General features: G+C 43.4%; 3 protein-coding genes across 5 annotated transcripts in view; 2 read left to right on the plus strand and 1 right to left on the minus strand.

The window, feature by feature from the left end:
• The window catches only part of LOC133975526 (PALM2-AKAP2 fusion protein), a 68,512-nt gene extending 60,359 nt beyond the window's left edge, over positions 1-8,153 (plus strand). Inside the window, exons 11-17 of one of the 3 annotated variants that reach the window (XM_062413495.1) lie at positions 267-629; positions 905-1,003; positions 1,111-1,212; positions 1,317-2,733; positions 2,823-3,001; positions 3,767-3,805; positions 4,958-8,153. In XM_062413495.1, the coding sequence (XP_062269479.1) occupies positions 267-629; positions 905-1,003; positions 1,111-1,212; positions 1,317-2,733; positions 2,823-3,001; positions 3,767-3,805; positions 4,958-5,089 (2,331 nt within the window). In that variant the 3' untranslated portion in view covers positions 5,090-8,153. The remainder of the gene's footprint in view (positions 1-266; positions 630-904; positions 1,004-1,110; positions 1,213-1,316; positions 2,734-2,822; positions 3,002-3,766; positions 3,806-4,957) is intronic. The other 2 variants (XM_062413496.1, XM_062413497.1) reach the window with 2 other exon arrangements.
• Positions 8,154-8,709: 556 nt separating this feature from the next.
• On the plus strand, positions 8,710-15,524 carry LOC133975544 (solute carrier family 46 member 2). Its single transcript, XM_062413516.1, has 7 exons — positions 8,710-9,261; positions 10,003-10,173; positions 10,714-10,911; positions 10,999-11,170; positions 12,028-12,111; positions 13,789-13,945; positions 14,037-15,524. Exons 1-7 carry the CDS (start codon positions 8,788-8,790, stop codon positions 14,095-14,097), a joined length of 1,317 nt encoding a protein of 438 aa, XP_062269500.1. The 5' UTR covers positions 8,710-8,787; the 3' UTR covers positions 14,098-15,524.
• Positions 15,525-15,718: 194 nt separating this feature from the next.
• On the minus strand, positions 15,719-27,785 carry snx30 (sorting nexin family member 30). Its single transcript, XM_062412591.1, has 9 exons — positions 27,485-27,785; positions 24,280-24,495; positions 22,973-23,083; positions 22,725-22,883; positions 22,224-22,413; positions 21,286-21,485; positions 20,908-20,997; positions 20,531-20,683; positions 15,719-19,809 (listed from the first exon to the last, which is right to left on the minus strand). The coding sequence occupies exons 1-9, from the start codon at positions 27,620-27,622 to the stop codon at positions 19,732-19,734; spliced, it is 1,335 nt and encodes a 444-aa protein (XP_062268575.1). The 5' UTR covers positions 27,623-27,785; the 3' UTR covers positions 15,719-19,731.
• Between the last annotated feature and the right edge of the window lie 129 nt (positions 27,786-27,914).

Below are 27,914 nucleotides of genomic sequence, written 5' to 3' on the forward strand. Positions count from 1 at the left end.
GAGGTTTTTTTAGATTCCTTTTGGGTTGAGTTGTAATTGAACTGGTTCTGTTAAGGTCTATGGTTTTGCAGAACGTCCAACCTCAATATGCATGCACAGGAGCTCCCCCTACATTTATTGCGATAAAACAACACTTTTCATTTATATAATTATATACAGTTTGTATGGCTTATCATCCAAATAACATTTTACACCCTTCCTCTAACATACAAATATTGTACAAAATGTGTCCACTGCAGCAGCCTGATCATGTGCTGTGTCCACAGGAGATCCGTTACCTGGACCAGGTGTTAGACGCAGCCTCAGAAACACCCACTAATGGAACCTCGTGTCCGTCAGATCACCACAAACCAATCAGCGTTGACAGAAGCTCCCCCTCTGTCTGTGTGTCAGCCTCCCCTCCTGTCAATCACCAGCCCGTCATCGTTGAGGGGCCCAGACAGACAACGTTCGTCCACCAGGACGACTCCCCGGTCAGAACCAACGGGCACGTGCAGGGGGAGGAGTCGGGGCCCGGCAGGGCGAAGTTTGAGCTGAGGGCGTTTCAGGAGGAGAGGCGGCCCGCGAAACTCTTTTCCCCCGGAGAGGAGCAGCACGTCAGAGTGACGAGGACACGACCCACAGAGGAGGTGGGCAGCAGACCACAGAGTATATTCATAAAGATGGACGACAATAAGAAGACTGTTATAAAATCAACAGACTTCATTTATGCAAAATAAATCCTTTAGAAAACTGGATAAAGTATTCAGTTGAGTCATATTAGACTGTAATTACAGACATTGATAACTTGACACTTCATATGCATGGTTGTTTCCTCCTTTCAAATTCAAATGAATTGAAAAGCTAAAGTTTACTGCTGGATCCTCGATGGTGATTCTCCCCCATGTCTGTTTTCTTTGGTCAGGTTCACGAGTTGGAGCGTGAGCGTCAGGAACTGATCAAAGACCAGGCTGTGAAGAAGAATCCAGGCATCGCCAGCCGCTGGTGGAACCCTCCTCAAGAGGTGGGCTCCAGTTGAATCATGGATTTCAGTTTAAAATTCTGCTGCTTCCAGACAAACTTACTGACAAACAAACTGGTTCCTCGGTTGGTTCGTTCTTTTCTTTGCAGGTTCCTTTGGAGGAGCAGCTGGAAACCGACAAGCTCGAATCGCTTAAGAAATACCAGGAGAGGAAACAGCAGAGGCAGAATTATACCTACACATACACACAGGTAACACACACACAGAGGTAACACACACACACACACAGACTTTGATAATGAGGATTACTTTATATCTTTTCTTGAAACATTTCTGTTTCCATCTCTATTTGCAGCCGCAGGTGTCAGGCCCTCCGTCAGTGGTGACCTTTGACCCCGAGCTGACCAGGAAGGAGGACATTGTGGAGAAGCAGATTGACTTCTCCTCTGCCAGGAGGCAGTTCCTGCTTGGGGAGACAACAAGGAAGGACGTGGCTCCTCAGATATATTCAGCCAAACCTTTCTGTAAAGCCACAACCAGGAGCAGCCAGGGGAGCGGGGACATCGCTGACCCCGGAGAGAGTCACGTGACCTGGTCTGACGAAGGAATCGCAGGTGAATTCACGTGTGCACGAGCCGTCATGAAGATCCTGCGTGAGGAAGAGGAAGGGAAGGGTCATTTCCTTCCGACCTACAACCCGGAGGAGTCCGACTCGGGGTTGGACGACCTATCTGTCCGCTCTCAGGACACCACAGTGTTTAGCTTGGATAATGTTTCCGACAGCGGGGCTTCGCTACCCCCTACCCCGCTGCCACTGACCCCGGTGTCACCTCCCACCCCCCAGCCCACCACACCAGTCAACGGGCAGGCCAATGGCAGTCCAACAGAAGACGAGCTGGAGTTCCACGCCGGGGTGCTCGTCCAAAACGCCATCCAAAATGCCCTGGCGGCTCAGAACGACGGGGAGTGGCAACGATTGGACTTGGATTCTTCCCAGTACAGCACTCCGGTGTCTCCATCCTCAGCTTCCACCAGTAGTCCAGTGCCAGTCTCCTTCTCCCCTGTGTCTTCTGGTGGAGGTCCAAGTCTCCAGTCGCCTGTGTCCTCCAGTCCAGCTCCATCCAACCCGTCCCCTCTGCCAGAAAGGTGTCCAGAGGTGAGAGTCACTCCCGAAGAGAAACCGTCAGACTTCCTGGAGACTCAGCAGCCACAACTCCAGACGCCTTCCCCGCCGCCATCTCAGACTGTCTCCCCCCCGCAGAGAGCCAAAAACGGGGGCCCCAGGATCAAAATCCAGTCCTCTTACGCCAGGGCGCTTGCTTCCTCATCTCTGGCTCAAGCTCCTGCCACAACCGCTCCCGTCTCCAGGCCGACCCCAGTTTATCGCCCACCTTCCCCTCCGAGCCCGGAGAAACCGGAGTTCAGCTACTTCAGTAAATACTCCGAGGCGGCCGAGCTGCGCAGCACGGCTGTGGCAGCCCGATGCCCCGAGCCGGAGGCGGCGGCCAGCGGCCCGTTCCGCCTGCGCTCCAAGAAGCAGCGAACATTGTCCATGATTGAGGAGGAGATCCGAGCGGCTCAGCAGAGGGAGGAGGAGCTGAAGAAGCAGAGGGAGACGGTGCCTGTGGTGAAAGTCCGCCCCAGCAACGCGTCCAGCAGCGGTCACGGCCCTGCGAGGACAGGGATGAAGAAGACCACCATCACTCCAGCAGATAAGATGAAGAGCAACAGTCTGCCAACTAGACTCACACTGACAGCAAAGACAGCTCCGGGTTAGTTGATTGAAAAACCACCAAACTTCACGTGAACGTGTCACTTCAACAAACTTGTCTGACTCTTTGTGTTTTTGTGCGATTTGCAGGAAAGATTGAGAAGGTTCGACCGGCGCCGCCCGTCTCGCCCTCGCCCTCGGAGGGGGCCCTGTCCGACGCCGGCAGCGAGGACTCCGGGGGATCACGACCCAGGAACTACATGCAGACGCTCATGGAAGACTTTGAATCCAACAAGGTGAAGAGGAGGGAGAAGGTAGAAGACAACAGTGTAAGTATTCCATCAAGGATTTAAAGAAAATTGAGAATTCAAAACTGTCAACCATCAAAAAAGTATAAATAAATAAATTTGATTTGCACGAGTATTACTATTATTTTTTACTATTATTATAACATTTACTCTTGAAAATATAAATAACAACACTGCTACATCCCCACAAAAATTATGACATAAAATATGGACCTTCCACCTAGATGTAGAAGTAGCACAAAGCTCACAGCAGCTTGTCTCAGTGTTAGTGGCCTGAAATGACCTCTCATTTGGATTCTGTGAAGTCATCATATATTGAATACCCATGACTCACTGGTATGAGCAAATTCTGTGCAACACCAAAGGGAATCTCCCCGCTTGAAACAGGACATGAAAATGTGGATCTGAACACATCTGTTAATCGTCATTATTAAGATTTAAGTGTCTATTTACAATAAGTGTTGGGATTTGTCAGACTTAAATGTTAAAGTAAAGGTTTAAAGAAATTTGCTATGACTTAAAATTGGCTTGTTTCATGGATTGTGACGTGATGTGAAAAGATCAACAGTTTCACTTCTCATCGTTGAATCTGTTCACCAAGAAATCATGAACTGCAAAATAGATAAAAAAAGGCCTTTTCAAGATATTTTCCTGGATGTGTCTTGAACTGATCATGTGCGGTGCGGTGTGTTTTTCTCGCTGCTGCTGTTGTTGATTGTTTCTCCATGATGACATCACATGTGTTGACTTTGTGTTACTGTTGCTTCTCTCCTGCTGGTCGGTCAGTATGCCCATTTGCTGCTGGCTAACGAGGTAACCACCGAGGTACCTGTTGCTCCCCCGACCTATTCACTCCGTTCAACTCTGTTTACATCCACAGACCTGGGCCAGACTCCAATCTAACAAACACTGTGTATTGTGGACTGTTTCTGCACAGTTAAAACCCTTAAATCCCATAATAGAGTAGCTTCATATACCGATACCTAGCATCTCATTGAAAGAACCATTAATCCAGGTGAACTGAATATGATTAAAAAGTTGTTTCCATGGCCGTTTTTGTAATGTCATGTCAAGTTTATATATAAAAAGAATGTTTAAAGCAACACTGTGTCACTGAGCAGCAGCGCCCTCTGCAGCCTCTTGTGTGGATTGATTCTTTTAGGCTCTGTGTCGAAGATAGAAAACAATCAATCCTCTCTCACTGAGCGGAAACGAAGCTGGACCTGATTCTAATAGGATATTAAGTGAATACAAATAACTTAAAGACTCTTAAAACACAGAGACAACATGTAGGTCTTTAGTTTACACTTAAATGTCAATGGGAATGTAAAGAAAACTCAATCTGTTTCTATCTGGTCCCAGGTCTGATTGTGGTCTCACTGCTTATTGTTCTGTGGTGGTGGTGCTGCATGTGCCTGTCCATTGATTTGGGTGTGTGAGCTTTGATCCGTCAGATCTCAGGATCGCACCTTCCACCCGCATCTACCTCACCTTCACCCTGAATCCTGCTCACAGAGAAATGTCCCCCTTGTGTGAAGATGGGTGTTTGTAAGAGTGTGTGTGTGTGTGTGTGTGTTTGTGTGTTTGTGTGTGTGTGTGTGTGTGTGTGTGTGTGTGTGTGTGTGCATGTGAGAGAGAGACAAGAGTTTGAGGATTAAGTTATGAAACAGTTTTGGTGTTCAAGCATGAATCCTTTGTTGTAAATATCAATATTAAATGTGTGATTGTTTTTATTGACAGATATTGCAGGTGCGCTTCATTTTGCTGTATTATTTAAAAAAAACGTGGCTCAGACGTGAAACCATCATTGCAGGACGATCTAACCAGGCGCTCCTTCAGTGTTTGACATGCACGGCACATTAAAGTCACTGTGGTGTGTTTTGTTTGTGACGGAACAAAGCATGGGTTTGAACCACTTCTTAGCTCGCAGCAAAAATGAAAGTCCATACGTCTGATTGTTTGTTTTGTGTTCGTCAGGTTCTGGAGGCCACTCGTGTCACCAGGAGGAAAAGCGACATGGCGCTGAGGTGGGAAGCCGGCCTCTACGCCAATGAGGAAGGAAAGGAGGAAGAAGAGGAGGAGGAGGAAGAGGAGGAGGAGGAGGAATAAGAGTAAAACAGTTCCTTTTTAGAGACGGTGAAGGGACTTGGTCGGAAGGAGGAGATAGAGGAGGATGAAGGAAGAAATGCAAACAGGAGGAGAAAGGACAAAGAAAGGAAGGAAACAGTATTTATTTTACTTATAGTATTCTGATGATCACGTGAAACGCCGGCTCGACCGATGGCTCTCATCGAGGAGATCGATTTTTGGACCTGACGACTGAAGAGGAGTTAAAAGACAAAGAATATGTGAGAGACACTTGAAGTGTTGCAGTGAGTGACACTTTGAAAGGGTTTATGGTGGTTTAAGGACGTTCTGCAGAGGTTTATATGGGACAGAAGGTTTTTTACTGGCTGGTAGACGCTGAATGACTTAAGTATTCATAGGACTTTTCACTTTCTAGTTGAAATGCAGGCTGAGATCTAAAGATTTTATTACGACAGGTCGCCTGAGACCTGATGGGAATGATGGTTTTGGCGATGTGAGCTTGATGATAAACCGCAGTGATCTTTAGAATGTGTGGGAAGATGATGCAGTAGATGAGCGGGTGTGTGCTGATACTGGTTTTGATGGTTTGGATGCTACTGCAGAGAGGATGTGATGTTTAACAGGATTGTAACCCAAGCATCACTTTCCGAAATAACACACAGACAACACGTCGCTCTGAGCTTCCCCTTCAAGCACCTGCATTAAATCTCAAGTGGCGACTTTGAGGCTGCTGCACACTAGAGGACGATCAGGGCGATTTTAGACCCAATTTGCTCTTTCCGACAATCGCTTGAGGTCACTCTGTGAGGATTATCTGCTCAAATAATCCTGAAGTGTGAGGGGTTTACAAAACATTCGTAATTCCACCGGTTGAGTCTGAGTCTCGCTTAAATCTGAATCGATTCGAGATCATGTTTGATATTTTACGATAATCAGCTCCTCAAGAAACCCTTAATAGCGTGAGAGAGAGAGAGAGAGAGAGAGAGAGAAAATTCTTTGTTTTTCTTCTGAAGTTAAGTATATTCACACGAGTGTTTCACACTCACGTTCAGGAGGGGGCGGTAATGTGTTTAAAAGTTGCCAACTGCCATAAATGGACTGAAGAAGAAGAAGATATTGCGAGTTTCTGTGAGATTTGAAGTCTGGAACGTTTTTAAAATCAGTCAAGAGTTGAAATCCTCTCGTGTGCAGCAGCCCTCGAGCGTCAGGGAGGAAACCTGCAGCTTCACCTTCGACCTGTCAGTTCAAGGTCGAACGCTTCACAGGTGTGATGTAGTCTATCCTCTCCTATCCTTTTCTGTAGACTTTAAAGAGAATACACAGCCCCATATAAACAAGTCACTATTCTTCAGTGTGCAGGAGGAGACAGGCCGGGGGGGAAGGGAAGCTAGCTGCAGGTTATGTTTGTGTCAGAATGTGTTAAATAAAGAAAGGGCTGGGTCCAGGGTTTTATATTCTTTACATAAAAAAAACACTTATTTTACCTTCACTGGCTCCGCCGCTCGGTCGAACCTGTGCTTTCTGATGTGAGCAGTTTGTTTTCATGTATTATACCGAGGTAGGACTGTGTATTTGATAAATGATCTAACTGAGGATAAAGTTTGATGAAACAAATATATATTGAGGAAAAAAAGCTTTTTATAACAAAGTTGTGATACCAAAAGCGAATGTTGATATTCAGAGAGATATATTGATTTTGCAGGACGCCGTGATTTTCTTGTTTTGTTGAAATGGACGAAGAAGAGACTGATGATACTGTGGAAAGTCCCGTTGTAGAGAACGATGTTTCTGTTTGAAATGAAATCACAAGAACACGCTGCAAACACAATCGGTAAATAAGTGAGGATTGAAAGTAGAAATGTGGATGCAGTGTTTGTGAACCACTTTTCACTCTTTATTTTGAAGCCATCCAGATTTTTTTTTATACAGGATTATGATATTTTCTTTTCTGTAAATCAAAGGGTTCAAGTTTTGATCAAGTGTCCTTCAGCAAAGTCCCTGACTTCTCTGTCTGCTCCCCCTGAACAAAACCATCCAATAAATATCTGAAATTCAAAGGAAATTGAGGTAAAATTGCACAAAATGTAAAAAAAATGTTTTGTAGGACAAATTCTCTCACTTGATGATTATGAATCTGTATTGTTTCGTATTTAAAGGAAAATTCCCAGTTGGCAAATGATGCCAAACGCGTGTGCCAGCTGCTTCACCACCCAGAAGTGAAAACTAGTGACTTCACTAATGTGCAAACATTTCCCCATGAAACAAAAACTCACATTGGTTCCATAGAATCGTCCTTGTTCTTGTTTTTATAAACTTTTAATAATATACAAAAGGGGAAATAAGTATTTAATGATAAACAATGAGGGTGTTCTTTTTATGAGAATGTAAAGGAAAGTGTGTTATCGATATCACAAGTACAACAAGGAAGTGCTGTATTGCTGATCCTGATTTGAGATTCATTCTTAGCACAAGACTTATTTGGGATTTTCCAGACATGACTCAAGCTAGCAGACATCTTATTTTTTTTAAATGCATATTTTAGTCATTGTGGCTCTTAATGCTTTCCAAAGAGAAATAGTGGAAATGTGAGCTTTTATTGCCAGGATGAATAATGGATCATTCCTTGTGATGAATGATTGTTTTCCTGTGGCCTATTCTCAGCACAATTTTTTTTTTTGTATTATTAACAGACACAAAATCATTTCTGCTTCAAAAAACCTGCTGCGATTCTCACTAAACACTTTTGAAAAGGTAACAGACATCCCAAACACCCAGAGGATTCATTACTGTGTGATTTACTCTTCTTCTTCTTATTATTATTATTATTATTATGCTTTTGTCGTTTGAATTGACGGTGCAGAGGAGATTTATTTATCATTTGAAGACGCTGGTAGCTTATTGTCGCACCGAGCTTCAGTGTGTGTGACAAGGCAATCGATCACGTATTCGTGTATAACCTCTGTCCCTATGTTAACCACTTGTATGCTCATACTCTGCTTTGTTATTTTATAGCACGTGTAAGGCTCACAGTTATACATCTACTATACATATTATGAATATTTTCTCATTAAAAACAAAACGTGTAGATGCCGGGTCTCTGAGTGGTTTGTTTACACACACACACACACACACATGCTTTTATTTTGACACTTATGAGACGAACAAATACTCACATGTTAGTCCTGTGATGACATCAGTGAGCAGAAGTATGAACATCTTAAAAGGATCATCCTCCACCTCTCAGACAAATAATAATAACTTGTTTTATGTATGTGGCACTTTTCATAAAGAAATTAAAACTCAGAAAACATCGCCCCCCCTTATAGGACTCAAACACTAGACATAGTTGTGAGAAGATAATCAGTGAATTCTCCTTTTTTGGGTGACCTATCCCTTTAAGTATAATATTGAAAATAGATCAAAATGTGTCTTCATGGAAAAACCATTAAAGCCAACCAGTCAAACCAGCAGCAGGATCTTAGAGGGGAGTTGTCTGGAATAAATGACTTCGAACCTCATCATGAAAGTTACTCCAGATGTTGAGTTACTTTCAGTTTGAACAACAGACTGTTTCTCCAAAGTTGTGGACACGTGAGGAGGAAGTGGGTGTGACAGTGTTTTCTCTGGTTCATGTGTTGGAAATTCCTTCAGAACCAACCCGGTCTTCTGCGTCTCTCCTCGGGCTTGAATCACACACTCACCCAGTTCCTGAGCGAACCATGGGGACACGGAGGTGGTGTCAAGCTGCCTCCGCGGTGCTCCGTCAGATCGAGCCGATCGTTGTGCTGGAGCAGCTGGGCAGCTGCTTCTTCGACACCGCGCTGCTGCTGGTGGTCCGGGACCGCAGCTCCGACGCCTCGTACCCGGGTCAGTCCGAGGAGGCGAGCCGGCAGAAAGCCATGACCGACTTCTACATGACCTACAACCTGATCATCCGCTTCGTGCCCATCCTCCCGGCGCTGCTGCTGGCCAGGCTGAGCGACCGCGGCTGGAGGAAAGCCCCCATCGTGGTGCCCCTTGGCGGGTACGCGCTGTCCCGGCTCGCCCTGCTCCTGGTGCTCATCCTCCGGCTGCCCCTGGAGCTGATGTTCGGGGCCGCGGTTGTCTTCGGGCTGTCCGGCGGCTACTGCGCTTTCTGGCCCGGCCTCATGACGCTGGCGTCGCTGGGCTCCTTGGCCACTGACCGCTCCAAGGTAAATCTAATTTAGATGTCATTAAATTAAAATAATAGTTTATTATAAGCGTGACAAAACTTTAATAATGTAATTGTTAAATGACGATGCATTGGTGCTGTCTAACCACTTAAAAATAGGTAATATACAAACAATATTAATATTATACAAACAACACAAAATACAAAAAATAACTTTATTTTTAAAGCACCTTTCAAAACAGCCATGAATCAAAAAGATGAAAAATAAAAAGAATAATACAAAGCGTCAAAAACAACAACAAAAATAACCAAGATGAAAAATGATATGTTACTAAATCTAACATCAGCAACAAAAAATATATAAATGTACCTAATTTAACGGTAATGGCAAAACGACACAGTAAAGGAAACATAAATAATGGCTAAGCACGATAAAGTGAAAGTCATACGTTAAATGTAAGTTTTGAGAGATGATGATAAATATGTCAAAGACCATGTATCATAACTCGATATTTGTACATTTTTTACAACAATTTGGTGGATGAGGTAAATAGGTTGTTAGTTGATATCTTGCAAACTGAATAATTATATAAATTGTTCACTAATTCCTGCAGATTTTCTTCCCATGAAGCAGGAATCTCTTAAAAAATACTAAAATATGCCCAATGTGGCAGTCATGGGTTCTGTTCTCCTACGAGTTTGGTGGAAATCAGTTTAATAGAGACTCAGTTTGGACGTGAGGTGTGGTTGGTTTTGAAACAAGCTGTGTGTTGTGGTGCAGGCGCTGATGCGGGTGGAGCTGCTGTACGGGGCCACGGGGCTGGTGGGCAGCTTGATCTCGGGTCATCTGTTCCAGGTGAACAGCTCCGGTCTGGGAAACGGAGTCGTCCTGCTCATCGTGGCCACGCTGCTGAACCTGCTCTGTTTCATACACTCCATCGTGCTGCTGCAGGTCAGTGTGTGTGTCTGTGTGTGTCTGTGTGTGTGTGTGTGGTAGGAATAATATCACAGAGGAAGTGAAAGCGTGACTTGTGGTACTTCTATCCCTAAATTCATCAGGGAGCTAATATTTCACTGAGAAGTGTACAGATGTTACAGATGTTGATGATGCAGATGTTAAAGGTCCAGTGTGTAAGATTTAGGTCAAATTGTTCTATTGGCAGAAATTGAATATTAAATAATCCCTCGTGAAGTTGCACTAATGGTTGTTTTCTTTACTCTAGAATGAACCCTTTATATTTAAATACTTTATATTCAAATCAGTGGCGGATCCTCTCTACGGAGGCCGCCATGTTTTTTACAGTAGCCCAGACTGGACAAACTAAACACCTTTTGAGTATTCATGCCAACTGAAGGCTACCACAGGTTCTCTCTCATGTTTGGAAGGGGAGGGTGAGGTGGGGGGTATTCAGCTGCAAAATGCAACTTCACCACTAGGTGTCACTAAATCCTACACACTGAACCTTTAAGTGTGTGTCCGTCTTGATTAAAGGTGAAACAAGTGTCCATCAGTGAGTCTGAGGAGGACGGTAACCTCCTGGCTGTTGATGAGGCGCCTGTCGGCATCAACAGGGTGAACATCGTTCTGCTGTTCGCCGCCGCCTTCCTGTACGACTTCGCTGTGGGCGGAGCCATAGAAATACTGGGCGTGTTCGTGTTGAAAGAGCCGCTCAGCTGGACAGCCGCTCAGGTAACATTTACCAGTTGTTGAGTTTTTTATTTTATCTTCTTGTATTTTCTCATCCGTTCACTATCTTTATTCCCTCTCTTCCTCCAGGTTGGTTACGGGAACGCAGCCGGCTGCACGATTTTCCTCACCAGCTTCGTCGGCGTCATCTTGTTTCGTCGCTGCTTCGGCGACGTCACGCTCATCCTGATCGGCATGTTCTCCTTCGCCTCGGGGATCTACTTCATGTCCTTCGTCACAGCAACTTACATGTTCTACCTCGGTGAGACAGGGACACAATTTGTGATGGCGACCTGTGTACCCGCCTTTTTTTTTAACTTCGGAAAATAAAACAGAAGCGTTATCTATTATCACCTCCTTAACATTTATCAGATTATATTGATTCATCAGGTTTAATCCTTTTCTTAATTTGTGTATACTTTAAAAACGTATAAAAGTTAAGTCTATAAATCAGAAAATATTGAAAAGAATGGATAAAAATCTGGTTATTTTTTCATTTTAAATCCCAAATATATTCTATTTACTTTGCTATAAAACCCACAACAAATTATTAGACAAGCTGGAATCAGAGCTTTGAAGCCTCTTTGCTGGTGATTCCCGTGGACGGAGGCATTAGGGTTTTCAGGTTCAGTCCATTTGTCCCATTGTTGCTGATGCGATATCTCAGGAATGCCTGTAATTCCCCACATGGACTCAAGGATAAACTGATATGAGATTTGAGGTTAAAGGTCGAGGTAACTATGGTTTCTCACAGCCAGACGTTTCTGGACAGATCTGTCAGCCCTGGAGCAGGAGTGAGAAAGGGGAAGTGTATTCAAATCGTTCTTCGTCTGAATCAAACACAAACGTTTCTAAGAAGATTCATGTCGTCGTTAAAAAACTTTAGAAATAGGAACAAAGATCAGGAAGTGCAAGTGAGTAGAAGCCATAAACATCTTATTCTTCCCCCAGCGCTCGATACACTAAAAGCTTGTCATTTCCTTAAATGTCTAATCTGTTAATAACAGAACTAGAGACTGTACCTGTTCCAGAGTTGGTTCATATTGTGCATCTTGTTCACTTTGTGGAGGGGGGGGGGGGGAGAATAATAATAATGACTGAGTGTTGATTTGTCCGCAGCTCGCACGCTCACCCTCTTCGCTCTCATCCCGATGCCAACGATCAGATCCCTGCTCTCACAACAGGTTCCATCCTCCTCATATGGTGAGTCTGCAGCCTGTGTGTGTGTGTGTGTGTGTTCGTGTGTGTGTCTGTGTGTGTTTGGATTTAGAGCCTCAGCTGCTACTGACAGTTGCAAACAGTTTTACATTATCAAAGGGTCCGGCCATGTAAATCTCAAAAATAACAGATTTTCACACACAGATTTTAGATGAGCTATTTCTTTGGTGGAAATTAGATTGAAAAAAAGGAAAATTCCCATGAATAATCCAAAAGAATGATCCTCCTACATTGTTATAATCAATGTGTGATGTTAAGTGTGTTGAAGGAGCAGCTCTGTGACACAGCAGCAGCAGACGTGAGGCGGAACCAGCTTTTTAAAAACTGGCCCTGGATCAAATTCCTCTGCTAAGGACAAACACACCACATTCTTACTCACTAGATCTCAGTCACATCAGGATCCATGAGTTATCGTCTGAGAATCAACGTTAAAGAAAGTTTAAGAAAACAAACAGTTCCTGGATCAGCACCACAATTGAATTAGCTCCTCTCACTCTAATCCGTCCTGTGTTGTTTTTGCATCATCTTGTTTATAAAACAAACCAAACTAATGGACGGGGGGGGGAAACATTAGCTCCTCTGTGGAGGTCAAATCTAAATATTCCTTTGGCAGAAAGTACATCCAAAAATTGTGAAATCTGTTTAATAGATTATCCTTTCACATGGCCCATCATTGCTCTGTGCTGCCATGTGAAAGAACAACTGGGTGTTTCCATCGGTGGAGGACAAGAAGCCTGTGGAGCCTGGTTGTGTTCGTGACTCATTAATTATCCCACGGTTGTTAAAAGTTTGACACCCTTTATTATTAGTTCTTTATTTCCCTCTGATCTCAGGCTACAGACATCTCTTCATTTTCATATAGATCAAGTGAACATTAGTTTTAGTTTTACTCTGCAGGAGTAGTGTGTATTAGAAATATCCCTGTTAGGCCAGTCAAACCAGTTTATACTCAAATCATGACCTATTTCAAGATCTTGTTCACCCACAAGTCATTGCCATGCTTCCTCACACATACACGCACACACACACACACACACACACACACACACACACACACAGATAACTGATGAATACAGGACCAGGGTTATTTATTATCAGTGTGTTTGCTTAGAGGTGATCTCACTTCACACACACCTGAAATACCAATCTCTTTCCTGTCCACACACACAAACAAGGAACCAAAGTTCACACACTCATCATAGATATCTGAATAAACCGAAATATGACATTTTCTTCTTCAAGATCCGTCAATTATTCTCTAGGGAAACTTGTGCCAATGTAACAATGTATTCTGTCTCTCCAAGTTTAGAGGAAATCCATCCTGTGTTTTCTGCATGATCTTTCTGAAAATCAAGCAAACAACATTCCTTTGAAAAATATACCTTTACATCAAAATGTTTTAGGCACAAAACAGAATAAGGATGATTATAAAAATCAATAGATATTATTTATTGAGATAAAGTGTAGTAGACAAGAGACACGTGAATTATCTTTATTAAATCAATCTTTAAGCTGAGATCAAGCTGTTGACCACAGCTTCATATCTCCTGCACAGACATGAGAATGATATTTATCTTCTTATCTGACTCCCGGTCAAAGGAAATCAGCTCATTTCTTCAAAGGGTCAAACTACTCCTCACTCCTCCTCCTCCTTCCCATCAGGCACCACTCTCACCTCCCTGCAGCTGACTCTGAAGGTCGCCGGTCTGACCTACATCCCTGCCTATACCAAGATCTACCAGAGAACCCTGGACTGGTTCCCGGGCTTCATCTTCACGCTCTCCAGCATCTTCACTGTCCTGGGGATGATACCCATCAGGTAGACTGCTGCTGCACATCAGAATATCAGTTTGCAGGTTTACTTAAAATCCTCTGATAAAAAAACCTGAGCCACTGTTTCATTCCTCCAGTATCTTGGGCTGCAGGTCGCCTCAGTCGAGTCAGCGGTACAGACGGGTTCTGGGCGACTGATTCACCGGCAGAGAGTTAACCTCAGCACAAGGCCGACGGGAACTGAAACGTGAAACGCAGGAGACTCACTTCCCGTAACTGGATGCGATGCGGGAAAGGAGTTCCTACTCTTGTTGTAAAGCTGTTACACAAGGAAACATACATTTTATCTTTTCATCAACATTTTACGAAACCCATAAATAGCAGTTTCCAAATGTTTACTCTTTTTTCTCGCTTCACACCGTGACAAGTGTGGAACTGAATTAAATTAAAGGGTGTTGCTGAACTGCAGATCAGTTAAAAATACTCAGAAGTTGTTAAAAATCTGAGTTTTTCTCCAATGTTCAGCAGGAAACTTGTTAAAATATGAAGAATTCTAAACAAAATTTGGTGGATTTGTTTCAGCTGCAGATCGTCTGGTTCAGGAAGCCGGGGATCATGGGTAATATCCCACCCCCTTCACTTGTGTTCCAGTTCAGTAAAAGACACATTGATTGACTTTGTTTTTATACATGAAACCACTTAAAGGTTCAGTGTGTAGAAATTTAGTGACATCTAGTGGTGCAGTTGAATGTTGCACTCCTTCCCCCCTCATGCACTTGAAATGAGTTCAAACCAGTACAACAAACTGCTGAAAGCTGTTTTTGAACTTTCGACCCTGATGCGGCCGAACGTCATGGAGCCGCGGATTGAAAACTTTGATGAAACTTCCTCAAAAGGATCCGTGACATGTTCACCACCTCGTACACTTGTTTCAACATGACACAGAGTTTTCAGGGTTTGCGTCAGATACGAAAAGTCCCTTTTTTTTTATACTGTGAAAAGATCATGTTTGCTTTTGTGAAAGGATTAAATATAACTCAAACTATCACTTTATTTATGTTAACATCACATATATATTAAATTCCTGCTGGAAGGAAAGAAGAGGCCTAAAACTGGATGGATACTAGGATTTCATTTGGGAGCGACACTTCTGAAGATCAGTTTTTATTGTGATTGCATTGCTCTGGGTTTAATTGTTTTCATTCAAGTTTGTGCTTTGTTGTAAATTATTTTTGTGTATTTGTTTGTCTAAGAGCAAAGAAAAAATGGCTTTTTCGTTTACACTTGTGATAGTTTTAGTTTTTTAATTTAGTGGTAAAGCACTATAAACTGCAATCAACTATTTGAATGGTACTTACTAGAAAATCGTGCAACATTATTTTTATTGTATGCATTGATTTATTAATGCACTTTTATGGGTTCATGTGGCATTTTCAGAATTTCCCACGGGATTAATATAGTATCCATCTATCTATCTATCTATCACAAATACAAAAGGTTCGCTGTTCTTGTATTTAAACTTTAGATTTCTTTATATTTCATGCTGGTGTAGTAAAGGTTACGATGAAGGGAAAACATTTGTATAAATGTATCAACAAGCTGTAAATTAAATAGTTTTAATGTCTGGTTGTCTTTTTCTTTTTAAAAACAGATTTTTTTATATTTATTTTATGAAACTGGATGCAACACATTCTTAAATTCAGTTTTCATACAGCCGTCCTGTTTAATTTTTGTTTTAAATATTTGTTGTTAGTTTTATTCTGCATATATTTGCACTTAAAATACATTACAAGAAAAAAATGAAACCGGAGCCAAAGAATAATCAAATGAAATCTTGGTTTTTATTATTATTGGTCCAATATATCCAAAAAATCATTTGAGGTAAAGATAAATTGCTTCAAAAACAACATCAATATACAAGCTTATTTGTAATTACAACAAGATGTTATTCACATCCAAATGTACATTAGGAGCTCTGAACGTAAACAGTACACACTTAGGAGAACAGAAAAAAGAGGAGAGAAGAGACGAAGCTGGATTCAAACGATTTGTGAAAGTTTAACTTTTCCTACGGGGGTTGGATTTTTTTGACTCTGAGCTGCAGATGATCGTACGGGAGGAAGACAGGAGGAAGAGACGGGGACATTTGGCTTCGAGACATTGGATTTTCTACCTCTGAGAAAAATACACACAAACACACAATAATTTGACACCAGAAAGTAAATTTAGCTCTTTGTTGGTTTTTCTTCTCAGCAGATAGTTCTGCCAGTGGCTGGAGCTACATATAGTAAATAGTGCAAAAAGAAATCAGCAGGCACACAGCAGAATAAGGGGCTTTTACAGTGGCTGTGAGAGAACAGACGGAAACTCATCACCGGCGTTTCCAAAAATAAAACTTTCGTTCCTCATATTTCAGTTATGCCAAATTTAAATATTACAAATCTTCCACAATCCCTTTTTCAAATGCTTTCATCTTCACACACACACACACACACACACACACACACACACACACACACACACACACACACACACACACACACACACACACACACACACACACACACACACACACACACACACACACACACACACACACACACACACACACACACACACACACACACACACACACACACACACACACACACACACACACACACGCTGGAACCCAACAGCGATCTGCGTCCTGTACAAAAATAGACTCAGCTGTGGCGTCCACACTCTTCAGCGGCGCACTCAGGGATATTGAATGCACAGAATATTGCTGTGAGAGCAAAAATAAGTTTCACTCAGGAGGAAGTTGTGTGTGCTCGGGTCACTGAGTCAGGTCAGTGAAGGTACTGACACACCGCAGAGCAGGAGGAGCTACAGACGCACTGACGCTTCTGTTTGAAAATACGCAGTAAACAAACACCAGGGACCGATCTCAGGATGTAAACTAAATGGTATGAAAAGGAAGAGAAGTTTTTATTTATATAAAATCACTTCATATTTAACCGTTTTCATGTTTCTGACATTTCCTCAGTTCTTCATCAGGTCAGTATATGGAAATGTACCTGGGTTACAGTGACCTCCTCCATGTTAATGGATGGGAGATGGAGCAAATTTCAAGAGTTTTTGTTAAATCAAACTGTTTGTTCAACTGTTTATATTCCCAGTAAGTTTTTTTTTAGTTATTTGATACAAAAAACTATGAAAATTAACGTTAAAAAAAAAGGATGGAAAGTTTAGAAAATTAGCCAAACTGTGCTTTTCAAGATTGAGGATTAAAATGTAATTCTTCTTCTACAGTATTTGTGAATGGGCCGATCTAATCAGAACTCCACCACCCCCGACTCTGAATATAGGGTCTTAGTATTTTGGTGTTCTGGCATATAAATACAGTAGTTAAGCCTTTTAGCATCAGTGCATCCATAGTCCTCTCTGCTGCAGCTGCCTCCACACTGGACCACGGCTTCTCTGCTCACTCCATCCAATGCACACAGTCAAATACAAACAATACTCTTCATCGCTGACGTCTGGGAGCAAGAGGAGGGAGTAGCTCATTCGTTTCAGAGCTCAAGGAGAACAAAGGACATTAGAGCGAGAGCTGACAACTAAAAACCGTCAATCAGCCGTCATCACCGTCTTACAGCAGAAGGCTCAGTACTAATGGTCGGATAAAAAGACACCACTTAAAAGAAGCAAATTACATTTAATGTTTCAATAAATCCTCAAGATAAGGAAATAAAAAAAAATGATGAAATTATAGTTTTTTGCTTTTTCACGGCCCCAAATCTGAACCTCATCATTAAAGAAACTCCTCAAACAGAAACTGTGATCATGTGACTGATAAATAAACATCACCAAGCTACAGCTGGTGAAACCTACGCCACAGAAAAATAAACCTTTTGTAAATGTGGTTCTGTTTACCGCAGCTACTGCCTCTATGGTCAAGATCACACACTAGGATCAGAGTATCTCAGATTTAGATTTTCTCTTCAAGGCAGAAATCGCATCAGCACCATTTGAGCTAAACAAAAACAGAAGTGGAAACTGGTGTGACGCAAAAGAAAACATGTTGTCACTTCAGCTATTGTACAACACACACTTGAGTCACAGCCGAGCAGATGAGCTCCAGGGAATTTAACAAAACCAAGTTGCAAAATATGTCAAAGTTGGAGAAACAAACATTTCACTGGAAACAAATGACCTCAGTTTTTAAAAAGTTCACTGTGCAGCATTTAGTGGCATCTGGTGGTGGGGTGTGGGTACTGCATCCAACTGTAAACCTCAGGAAGGAGAACGTGAAGAATCAGTGATTTGTTTGTCGGGTCAAGAAAACATGGCTGACCCTGAGAAGCAGATTTAAAGAACTCATTCAAGGTAATGACTACATGTTTGATTATGGCAGGTGATTATACAGTTATGAAAATACAATTATCTGCCAACAGATCAAACCAATTTCTAAACACGTGAAAGTAATGGGTGTAAAACTCTTTTTTTAAATCTGATTTCCAAGATGCCTCAACGCTGATTTATTATCTTCAAACCAGCATCATGACAATTCTTAAGAAGATCCACCAGCTCCAGAACAGACAGAACTCTCTGCTCATATCCAGCCTCCGAGACAAATGTTATTAATTTGGGAAACGATGCCACATGTTCCCAAAGAACAAATGAGAGTCACAAAGGCAGATCGCTGCAAGAAAATACATTTGACTCTTTACAATGTTCTTTAAAGCACAGACACCTGATTGAGAGAATCAAATAAAGTGTACCGGGAGAGTCTTCTCTTTCAACGCCTTCAGTTTATCTTCCATAAGGTAAAACTACCTGTTAGCATCCAAATCTGAGTTTTTTGTTTCTTCAAGAGAACAGAAGTGGATACAAATATCACGAGAAACTAACAGAGGCAGCACTGCTCAGTTTCAAAAGAATGGAACGAGTTTGACCACCAGATGGCGCCGCTGCACCGTAGCTACACAAATCTGATGTATCACCAAACACAGCAGGAAGCTTGATATGCAGCTTTGCCTCTGAGACTAATTTCTTTCTGTAGAACTAATTGGATTTTACCGATATCAGCTGCTTTTCCTTCAGTCCTCGGGTTGAACACAAGAGCCGAGTGACGAACCTCTAATGCCACAGCTAATTCACATCTGTCCAAGTTGATTTCTAAATAACAAAGGCTGCAGAAGAAGTTACAAACTTTGTGCATTTATGAAAATGGCAAATACAAGATTTCATGAGCTGAAACATGCAAAAACTAATTAGAAAGGTTTATAAAATACTGGCGTCTTATCTACAGTCAATAAGACACCTTTGTACAGATGAGAAAGGAGAGTTCTGTTGTGTTGTTGTGTTAGGGAGAGAAATCGCGGGGATGCTCCAAATAGATTGTTATTTCAAGATACTTCACACCAACTCAAATTACCAGCATCCGCCTTCAAAAAAATGTTTTCTGCATCAATCAGGAGCTTTTTCCTTCACATTTTATTCAATGTGAAAACGGGGGTTAACAGATCGCAGTTAAATAAACACAAACAGCATCAGCGATTAACTGTTAATTGGAAATATGAAGTAGAAAAGAGTCAATAAGAACAATGACCAAAAAGAAAAAACATTTCTGTGTACACGGCAGGTTTCTCCTCGATCCCTGCTGTCCTTGAACGCACCTATTTCGCAGATCAGGTCCCCGCGAGAGACGACTTCCCCTCCGGACAAATGTCTCACACGAGAACAGGGGGCTGAAGTCCAGCAGTTCACAGCTGCTGCCCTGGTTTGCTGCGTTTCCTTGGCATGAGAGCGTTTGAGGGAGGAACGTGGGGGGGGGACACACGCGATGTTTCAGTTCGTCTCGCCTGATTTGTCCTCAGTCTGTTTGTCCTGGAGGAGAGTGATGAGCGACTCCCACCCTGCCTGGCACTGCCGAGGTCGGGGCCGGACGAGGAGTCGGACAGCGGAGGAGAGGAAGGAGGTGAAAGGGAGAGAGAGGGAGAGAGAGAGGGAGGGAGAGGCAGCGTTTCATTACAGAGTGACGAGTTCCTCCGCAGGTTTCAACCAGTTTAACTTTTTCAGAAAAACAATTAACGAAATCAGTCCCATGTTTGTCTTATTTAAATAATAATCGTAAATAACTTCAAAGCACAGACAATACAGACTGAACATGCTACTAAAACTAAATTAAAACACAATTATATCATATCATAATAACATAAGGTTAACATAATTAACAGCTACCTAAATATACGTGAAAATTAACATATTATATACTTTTTAAGGCCTAAAATTCAAGTTGTAAATTTTTTTTGAATTTTTTAAAGACCTAGTGGTAAATATCATGTTTACATTTTAAATGCAGTAAAAGCGTGAAACGGGAGAGAGAGAGCGAGGTAGGCACGCAGCAACGGGCCGGGTCGGAATCGAACCTGCAGCGCCTCCAGGAGAACTCAATCTTCCCAATGCAGGGCCCCAAACTGCACTTTGAAATTTGACACCAAATCCTCAACTCTGCCCTCAACCGCCATCGCTCGGCTATGGCGGTGCTCTGCTGCTGACACTTTCATTTTGTGATGTCATTTTAAACAGACATATCATGGAATCGTTGGGGAAACCCGTGGGATTAGCGGACCACCACCTAACATACCTTTTCGTAGTGGTTGATGTTTTGGTCGGCCATGCCGGTGAGAAGCTGTTTGAAGTCTTGCCGCTTGTTGCTCTGCCAGCGCTCCCAGTCCGCCTTCAGGTCAGCGTTGAAACACTCCAGTCGGTCCTGGCATTTCTCCACCTCCACCGGCATCTACAGCGAGAGACAGAAAGCTACAGCTACAGGGGGGTGTAAGGGGACATGATGCAGGGCTGCATTTTACAGGACTAGAGTCACAGAGGTGAGAGATCTGTCAGAGCACAACTGCTGCACATTGAAATGAGACAAAGGGGCAAATAACTATCTACCTGATTTGGAAATATCACATCTAAGGCTTTTTTTAATTAAACCTCCACGTGTGAATGGAAGATGCTTACAGGCGTCCTGTCTTCCTGTCTGCGCAACACGGCTGCTTCTAGTCGTCCCTCGTACTCCGCCTGGCTCTGGTCTCGCTTCCTCAGGACGTTCTGCAATCAAACAGAAGACGTGCGGCTCACTGTCAGGTTTACAGATACACACATTGTTTTCTGAGACTGACAACATATGAGAAATATTAAAGAGAGAAAGAGGAAGAGAGATGCTGAGGCAGGAGAGCGCTGGGGACAGGATGTGACACATGCAAAATCCGAGATAACACTTCCTTAATTCAGGGTAAAAGATGACTCGGCTAAAAGAGGCAAGTGTGAGTCTGTGTGTCGAGCAGGGAACCGTTTGTGTGTTTATGGTTACATGAAAGTAAATGAAGAGCATCTCACCTTCATCGACTCTATGTAGAGAACGTACTCTCGGAGTACAGGCAGAAAGTCCTGGCTCATGTTCTCACTCAGGTCCTCCAGCGCACCGGCGCACGTCGCCACCGAGCTGGCCACGCCCTCCAGGGGGCGCTGCAGCTCTTCCTCCGATGCGGCCCAGCTGGAGTACAGGGTGCCGTACTCACGCAGCTCTGTGAGGTACTCTGGAAAGAGCGAGAGGAAAAAGAAAAAGGTTGAGAAAGAAACAAAAATAAGCAGGGTTTTGGTTTTGATTTTGATTTTGACGTTTGCATTCTTTTCCATGAAATCTGGATCAGATTGAAAGTCTACAGGCGGTTTTGAGGCTCTGGCACGTCCAACTTTACAATCTATATTTGTAAATTACGCAAAAGAGGCTGATGGCCCAACACCAGGCCGCTGAGTGAAGCAGGCACGGCACAAACAGCTCAGAGTCCTGCATTATCTTCAGCCCCCTGATTACCCCTCCCCGACTTTTCACCTTAACACTCCGAACACAAGAATCTTTCCTCTCAGCTCCAGCTTTTCAGGGCCGGAGCTGCAGCGCCTCAAAAACCCTGGAACAGCCGGTGACGCTGAGGATTTCACACACGGAAGAATCTCAAGGCCCAAAGGTCTGTGTGGAGGGGGGGGGGGGGTCCTCTCCAAACAAACACGGCAGGACTGAAAAGTCAACACTGCAGAATCATACAGGGCTAACGTTAGCCTCCCCACTAAAGACCGGATGTAGAGCTAAGCGAGCACAATGTAGCTTGTACAAATAGCTGCTAGCTAACAGGTAAGATGTGGTTCACTCTGTTTGTTTGTCAGGATTCCACAAAAACACCTGAACGTCTTTCCACTAAACTCAGTGGAAGGATGAAACAGAGGCTGAACAAGAAGACCCAGGCTGTATTTATATATCAAGTCTCCTCCATCGGTACCTGACTGCTCTTTGATGATCCTCTGAGCGATGCGGTCGATGGTTCCCAGTTTCTGGTTGAAGGTGTCCAGGTACTCGCCCATGGCGCAGAACTCGGCCGGCCGCGCCCGCAGCTTGTAGCCGCCGGCCGCGTGCTTCACCGACTCGCCCACTTTGGTGAGCAGCGCGAGACCCTGGCGCTTGTTCAGGTCCTGCAGACACAGAGACGACAACAGTCAACAACAACACAACTGCTTATCATCTATTTTAACACCTGTAGGGTTTTATGACCCATTTTTACATTTTGTCCTCGTGTGCTTAGCCTCAACTTTTTGATTCCAATTCTTTTACTGCAGCAACAACCTCATTCCCCCACAGGGATCAATAAAGTCATTTTACTGGAAGATCCCAGATGAGTCTGATTGATTCGCATTGGACATGAATTATGTGTTTATCAGTGGCGACACAGAAACAGCAGCACCAGGACCAGCTGCTCCCACTTCCCAGCTCTTTCCCGTCTCACCTTGGCCGTCAGGAAAGCGTTCAGGTGCGGGTTGAAGGAGAGGACGGGATGGTCCGCGACTCGCTTCAGGAACTTGTCCAGAGCTTTCATCCTGGTCTCCACGAACTCCTCCGAGAAACGGTCGACCACGCCCTTCATCACGAACTTCTCGGGCAGCGGCTGGAGGAAAAAGAGGGAAGAGGAAGAGGAGTGAGGAGAAGCAGAGGAGAGGAAGCAGGACTGTTGGCTGCGTGTCTCGTTCGACCTACTGGGATGAGGTGGGTCGGCTGGCTGTCCTCCAACTTGATCCTCAGCCAATCGAAGTCCTGGTAGCGCCGCCGCACGCAGTATTCTGGCAGATCAAATTCTATCCGTGTCGTCTGGAGGGAAAAGGAAACACACACGTTTTCCATGTTAATTTGCAGAGTGTAAAATGGCGTCATAGGTTTTTCAAGTAGCAGCGAAAGGACCTTTGCATCATTATCATAAGTTTATTAATAATTAGTTATTAAGGTGTGTTTTTCATTGTGTATAAATAACAGAATACTTGCAGGTACAGTAAAGCTCATGTATTTGATCAATACACTTCACTACACCTATTCATCTCAGATCATATTGGATTACTGTGCATGGATATTGACCTTGAAATACAGCTGACACTGGTCTCTCTCACACACACACACACACATACACTCTGGCTCTTTCCAATCTAGCGTTAACCCCCCCCCTCCCATCACCACCACACACACACATCTTCTCGATTAACACTTGTGTTCATGTTGGGTTGTGATATTTGTCTCCGGCCTCGGAGCTCAGAGGGATCCAGTTTCCTCCGGTTTGTCGCAGCAGATGATCGACTCGGAGCAAAACACATCTTTCACTTTCCACACAACGTGCAGATCTTTACAACCACAACAACAAAGACACAAAGAGCCACTTGACTCTATCTAATCGTCATCTCTTTCTTCTGTGTTTTCATATCTTCCATGACTCAGGTTACTGCGGGGGCTCGTTACTAAAATGTCCACACTGCCTAAAGCTCAGGGGTAAAATGAACTATGCTGTGGTTGCATTACAGATCAGTGTATTTTCCATCGTGCACTGTGAGAAAGGAATCTGTACATTACTGTGTAAAGAAAAGCAAATAGAGCATCTGTCCTCACAAATGTCTGCTAAGCTCCTGACAAATATTTAGTGTTTACATGTTGAATGACACCAAACATTCTTCTGCATGCCTGCCTCTGTTGGATCATCGTGACCGGCCTGGACTCGTAACTGCTTCCTTATCGATCATTGGATAGAGGGAGGGATCCTGTGTATTATGTGCTCATGCATCCTCAAAGGAAATCTAGAGGAAGAGTTTCTGTCTAACTGAAAACTTTGTAGTTCAATGAAAACATAGATGTTTGGAAAGAGAAAGAAAATACGGACGCCTTTTGGATTTTAAATGTTGCTGTTTATCTGCCAGCTCTTAAGTCCTGGAGATCTAACGTGCCCTGAACACACCACCAAGTTTTAAAGCAAAAATCGAACCCAGCCAAATGGAGCAATGTGGGATAACTGGGCTATGACCGACCTTGGCGGAGACTCTGTAGGTGATGTAGGTCTCCATGGTGGAGACGTGCTTCTTCGGGTCGTCCACCGTGACGAAGAGGTCACGGGTTTCCGTGGAGACGTACAGGTCGAGGCCGTCTGCCTCCAGGTCGTCGTCCAGCTGCAGCCGGTTGAGGAGCGAGGACGCCGAGGCGGGGCTGGACGTCTCCACCGGCGTGCCATTGGTCAACACGGCTTCCTGCGTGGACACGACAAACATTGCACCACAGTGACATCGAATTCGGAAGTAAAACAAAGGGCCGATAGACTGAATGCTGACGGTGATGCAGTTGTTTGTGGCGATCAATGAAGCTCTTGTTGAGGCTGCATCGTCCGACTCGGCTCTCGCCTTTCTGATTGAACGATGGACGAGGAGGGAAACAGAGCATTTGTGGAAGAGGGATAAAGATCTACAAAATTAATACACAAAATAGCAACTGTGGGAAAGTTATATCGAGTTTATACCTTCTGTAGGATACTAAAGACTTGGTTTGATCAAATTTCATTTATATTATTTGACAAACTGTGTTTTTGCTGTTGACAGATGATGAGAATAAGTGTTTATTCAGGGAATCTAAAGATGTCATTAGACGAGCAGCAGGGGGAGCAGGTGACAGAATGTTACAAGTTAAACAATAACCTCGATTATAACTCTGCAACAGGAAGGTGAAGAAAACATTGAGGCAGCAGCAGTGTTGCATCACCAGAAACAACTCTCGCTGCTGTTTTTTATGATTTCCTGATGTCTCGAAAGCTTCTCGTCAGTTTCTAATGTCGTCTGTGGCCTCACACACCAGGAAGGAACCACTTCTCGACTACAGAAAGTGAATGTGCAGGACCGAGAAGCTAATATTCAACCATAGGCCATTAGACTTTTAAACTCCTCTGAACTGCATAACCACCAAGCACCATGATATATTTGCACTATTGCTGTATTATTTTCTCTTCAGCTGTTTTTATATATATTTAGATATATATACTTTATTTTCTATTTTAAATTTAGATATTCTATTTAATACTATTTCTATTTTATTTTTTAGGTTGTAATTACTTGAGCGTTGCTAGAAGAGGGCCTGTGACTCACAGCATTTCACTGCCAGCGACTGCTTAATGTTATTGTTGTGCATTTGATAATAAAATTCTTGAATCTTGAATCTTAATCACTTTTTATGTCACACACAAACTTTTTTTTTTTAATGAAAATCACCAGATGCAACTTTCGATTTCTATCGGTGCCAAGAAAAAAGTGCCACAACTTCAGTCTCTATTGTCTCACTGCACCACGGGACACACCGATCTGTCTCTGTGTCACAAACACACACTCTGTCTATGTCTCACACACACAGACACACACTATCAAGGCTGCTGACGTTGCGAGTCCTCTTCTTGCACTGTGGTGCTAACCTGCACTGATAATCACAGTTCAGATAATTGCATTGTGTTGTGTCAGTGTGAACAAGCGGGCCACAGACACACACACTCAGGCAGCGAGGACAATCTGAGGATATTTCACAGATCTGTTTTTCATACAGAGCTGAGAGATGTATGAATGAAATACGACTTGTATTGTAGGAATGTGAGATTCTGCTCGTGATAAGTATTTTGGAGGTTTCTTGTGTATTTCACAGTTTTATCTGAGGAAAGGGTGAAAAACTTGTATCATCGTATCCACATGACTATTTTTAAAGTCTCTGTCTCGCAGCAGACACTTTGACTCCCCAGAGCGGGAGAAGCAGGTCTCACTAACAACATTAGTAACGGCTCTGCTCTGCTAAAGTGTGTCCCATTGTGACTTAGAAGAGGCAGCGTGAGCAATACCAAGCAGCTAAATGGAATTCAGCTGTATCTTATTTTATTATTTATACCTATAACAAGATAAAAAGACCAAACCTCTACTTTAGAATATGATTGAGGAGGATTGTGTGCAAATACGTAAGTGATCAATGGGTTTAAAGAAGTCTCATTGCAATATAAAACTGTTTAAAACTCATTTTAACACTTATTTTAACTTCACCGCCCGAATCATGTCAGTTGTGAAAATCTAAAACTATTTAAAAAATTGATAATAAGAGGTCAGCTCAATTACAGACAGAAAGAGAGTTTTCCGGAAAACTCCTTCCTATAAATGGAACTTTTAAAAAATAGGACAAATTTGCTGCCTAGAAATCAAAACAAAAATCTGCACACACTTTGACTTTGACGCCCAATAGTGCGTCTTGTGTCCTGTCACACAATCAGGTTATTGTTGTCAAATATTTAATGGATCTTGATGCACAGGAGACTTAATATTTGTTCAGATCCAATTAAAATCTGTATGTAAATAACTGACATATGGTTTTATAAGGGGACTGTTGGGCCTCGGCAGTGGTAAACACTCTGTTTAGTGTCACTCTAGTTTGTTTAAGGAATCAGACTTCAGCTCTGGGGGGCTTCATGTAAGTTAGAAATAAGTAAAACTAGAAAATAATCAAAGTTAAGTCGCTTGCAGAGTGACCTCATAGAACGGGCAGTGGGGTTGTATCGTCTCGAGTTGGTAATGATTAACTGAATCCCTCAGTGGTTGCTAAGGTTCTAAAAAAAACCACATCATCAGCAGAAGCAGGAGGAATAAAAAGCTTTGTCACGTGTTCACCTTCTTCTTCATCATCTTCTATATCATCTTCATCTCTGTGTAAACACCTGAGTGGGTAATGAAGTCAGGTAATGGGTTTTCTGATCAAAACACGTGTAAAGTGGTGATAACACATTGTTCACAGTGAGATTGTAGTGTTTGTGTGCAGGGGTTTCACTCAGGTTGTGTTGTTTGTTATCTTTCCTTATCGTTCAGTGGTTTCAGGCGGATCACACAGTCTAAACTCCAGTCACGTGCAATGGAAACCTTAAAAACAACCTGAATATTAAGCACTGAGCAGAGGATGTGATGATGTGAGTGTTTCTCTGTTAAACTTCATCAGTTTGCTGTGAGTTCCTGAAGAATTCAGCCAATTAACACTAGGGACAGGTCAGTAGACAGGTCAGTAGACAGGTCAGTAGAAAGGTCAGTAGACAGGTCAGTAAACAAGTCGGTAAACAGGTTAGTAAACACACTACACTGGGGTTGGCCCCTCTCTCTCTCGCTCTCTCTAGATCTGCTTCCACACCTCAGACCCGGTCCCGGTCCCGGTCCATCTCCCCCCCCTGGTCCCTACCTTGTCCCCTCTGACGTCCTCCGTGACATCTGGCCCCGGGGACAGCGGCTCCTCGGCGGCGGACAGCGGGTGGAGGATCTCCGCGATGGGCTTCTGCCCCGAGCTTGCCAGGCCTCTCGGGGCGCCGGGGACACTCATCCTGTGGGAGGCGGAAGGCCGTGGCCCGGGTTAGCGGTTGACGGTCCGGTTCTCCGGGGCGGGGGGGAAGGACGGTGAGCGGAGCTCGGGGACCAGGCTCTTCAGTGCGAGTGATAGAGATGAGACATCCGCTGGCTGCTGTCAGCTGACTCCCACTGCGCAGCTGCGGAAGTTAAACAGCCTCCACCCGGAAGTAAACACACCAGACACGTGACATCTGGGAAATCTCCAAAGATCGTCTGTTGACAAGAGCAGTGAGTTGTTGGCAGAAGAACTGACAACCCTGATACTT

Source organism: Platichthys flesus, chromosome 19, assembly GCF_949316205.1.
Source record: "Platichthys flesus chromosome 19, fPlaFle2.1, whole genome shotgun sequence".
NCBI lineage: Eukaryota > Metazoa > Chordata > Actinopteri > Pleuronectiformes > Pleuronectidae > Platichthys > Platichthys flesus.

What these genes read in the sequence shown, in the direction of transcription:
- snx30 (XM_062412591.1), bottom strand. Translation starts at nt 27,622, where the DNA reads ATGAGTGTCCCCGGCGCCCCGAGAGGCCTGGCAAGCTCGGGGCAGAAG. An exon ending in AGCCGACCCACCTCATCCCA is followed by an intron (nt 22,884 to 22,972) that starts GTAGGTCGAACG and finishes TTTTTCCTCCAG; the next exon opens with CCGCTGCCCGAGAAGTTCGT. An exon ending in GATCATCAAAGAGCAGTCAG is followed by an intron (nt 21,486 to 22,223) that starts GTACCGATGGAG and finishes CGCTCTTTCCAG; the next exon opens with AGTACCTCACAGAGCTGCGT.
- LOC133975544 (XM_062413516.1), top strand. Translation starts at nt 8,788, where the DNA reads ATGGGGACACGGAGGTGGTGTCAAGCTGCCTCCGCGGTGCTCCGTCAG. An exon ending in ACTCCATCGTGCTGCTGCAG is followed by an intron (nt 10,174 to 10,713) that starts GTCAGTGTGTGT and finishes TCTTGATTAAAG; the next exon opens with GTGAAACAAGTGTCCATCAG. An exon ending in AACTTACATGTTCTACCTCG is followed by an intron (nt 11,171 to 12,027) that starts GTGAGACAGGGA and finishes ATTTGTCCGCAG; the next exon opens with CTCGCACGCTCACCCTCTTC.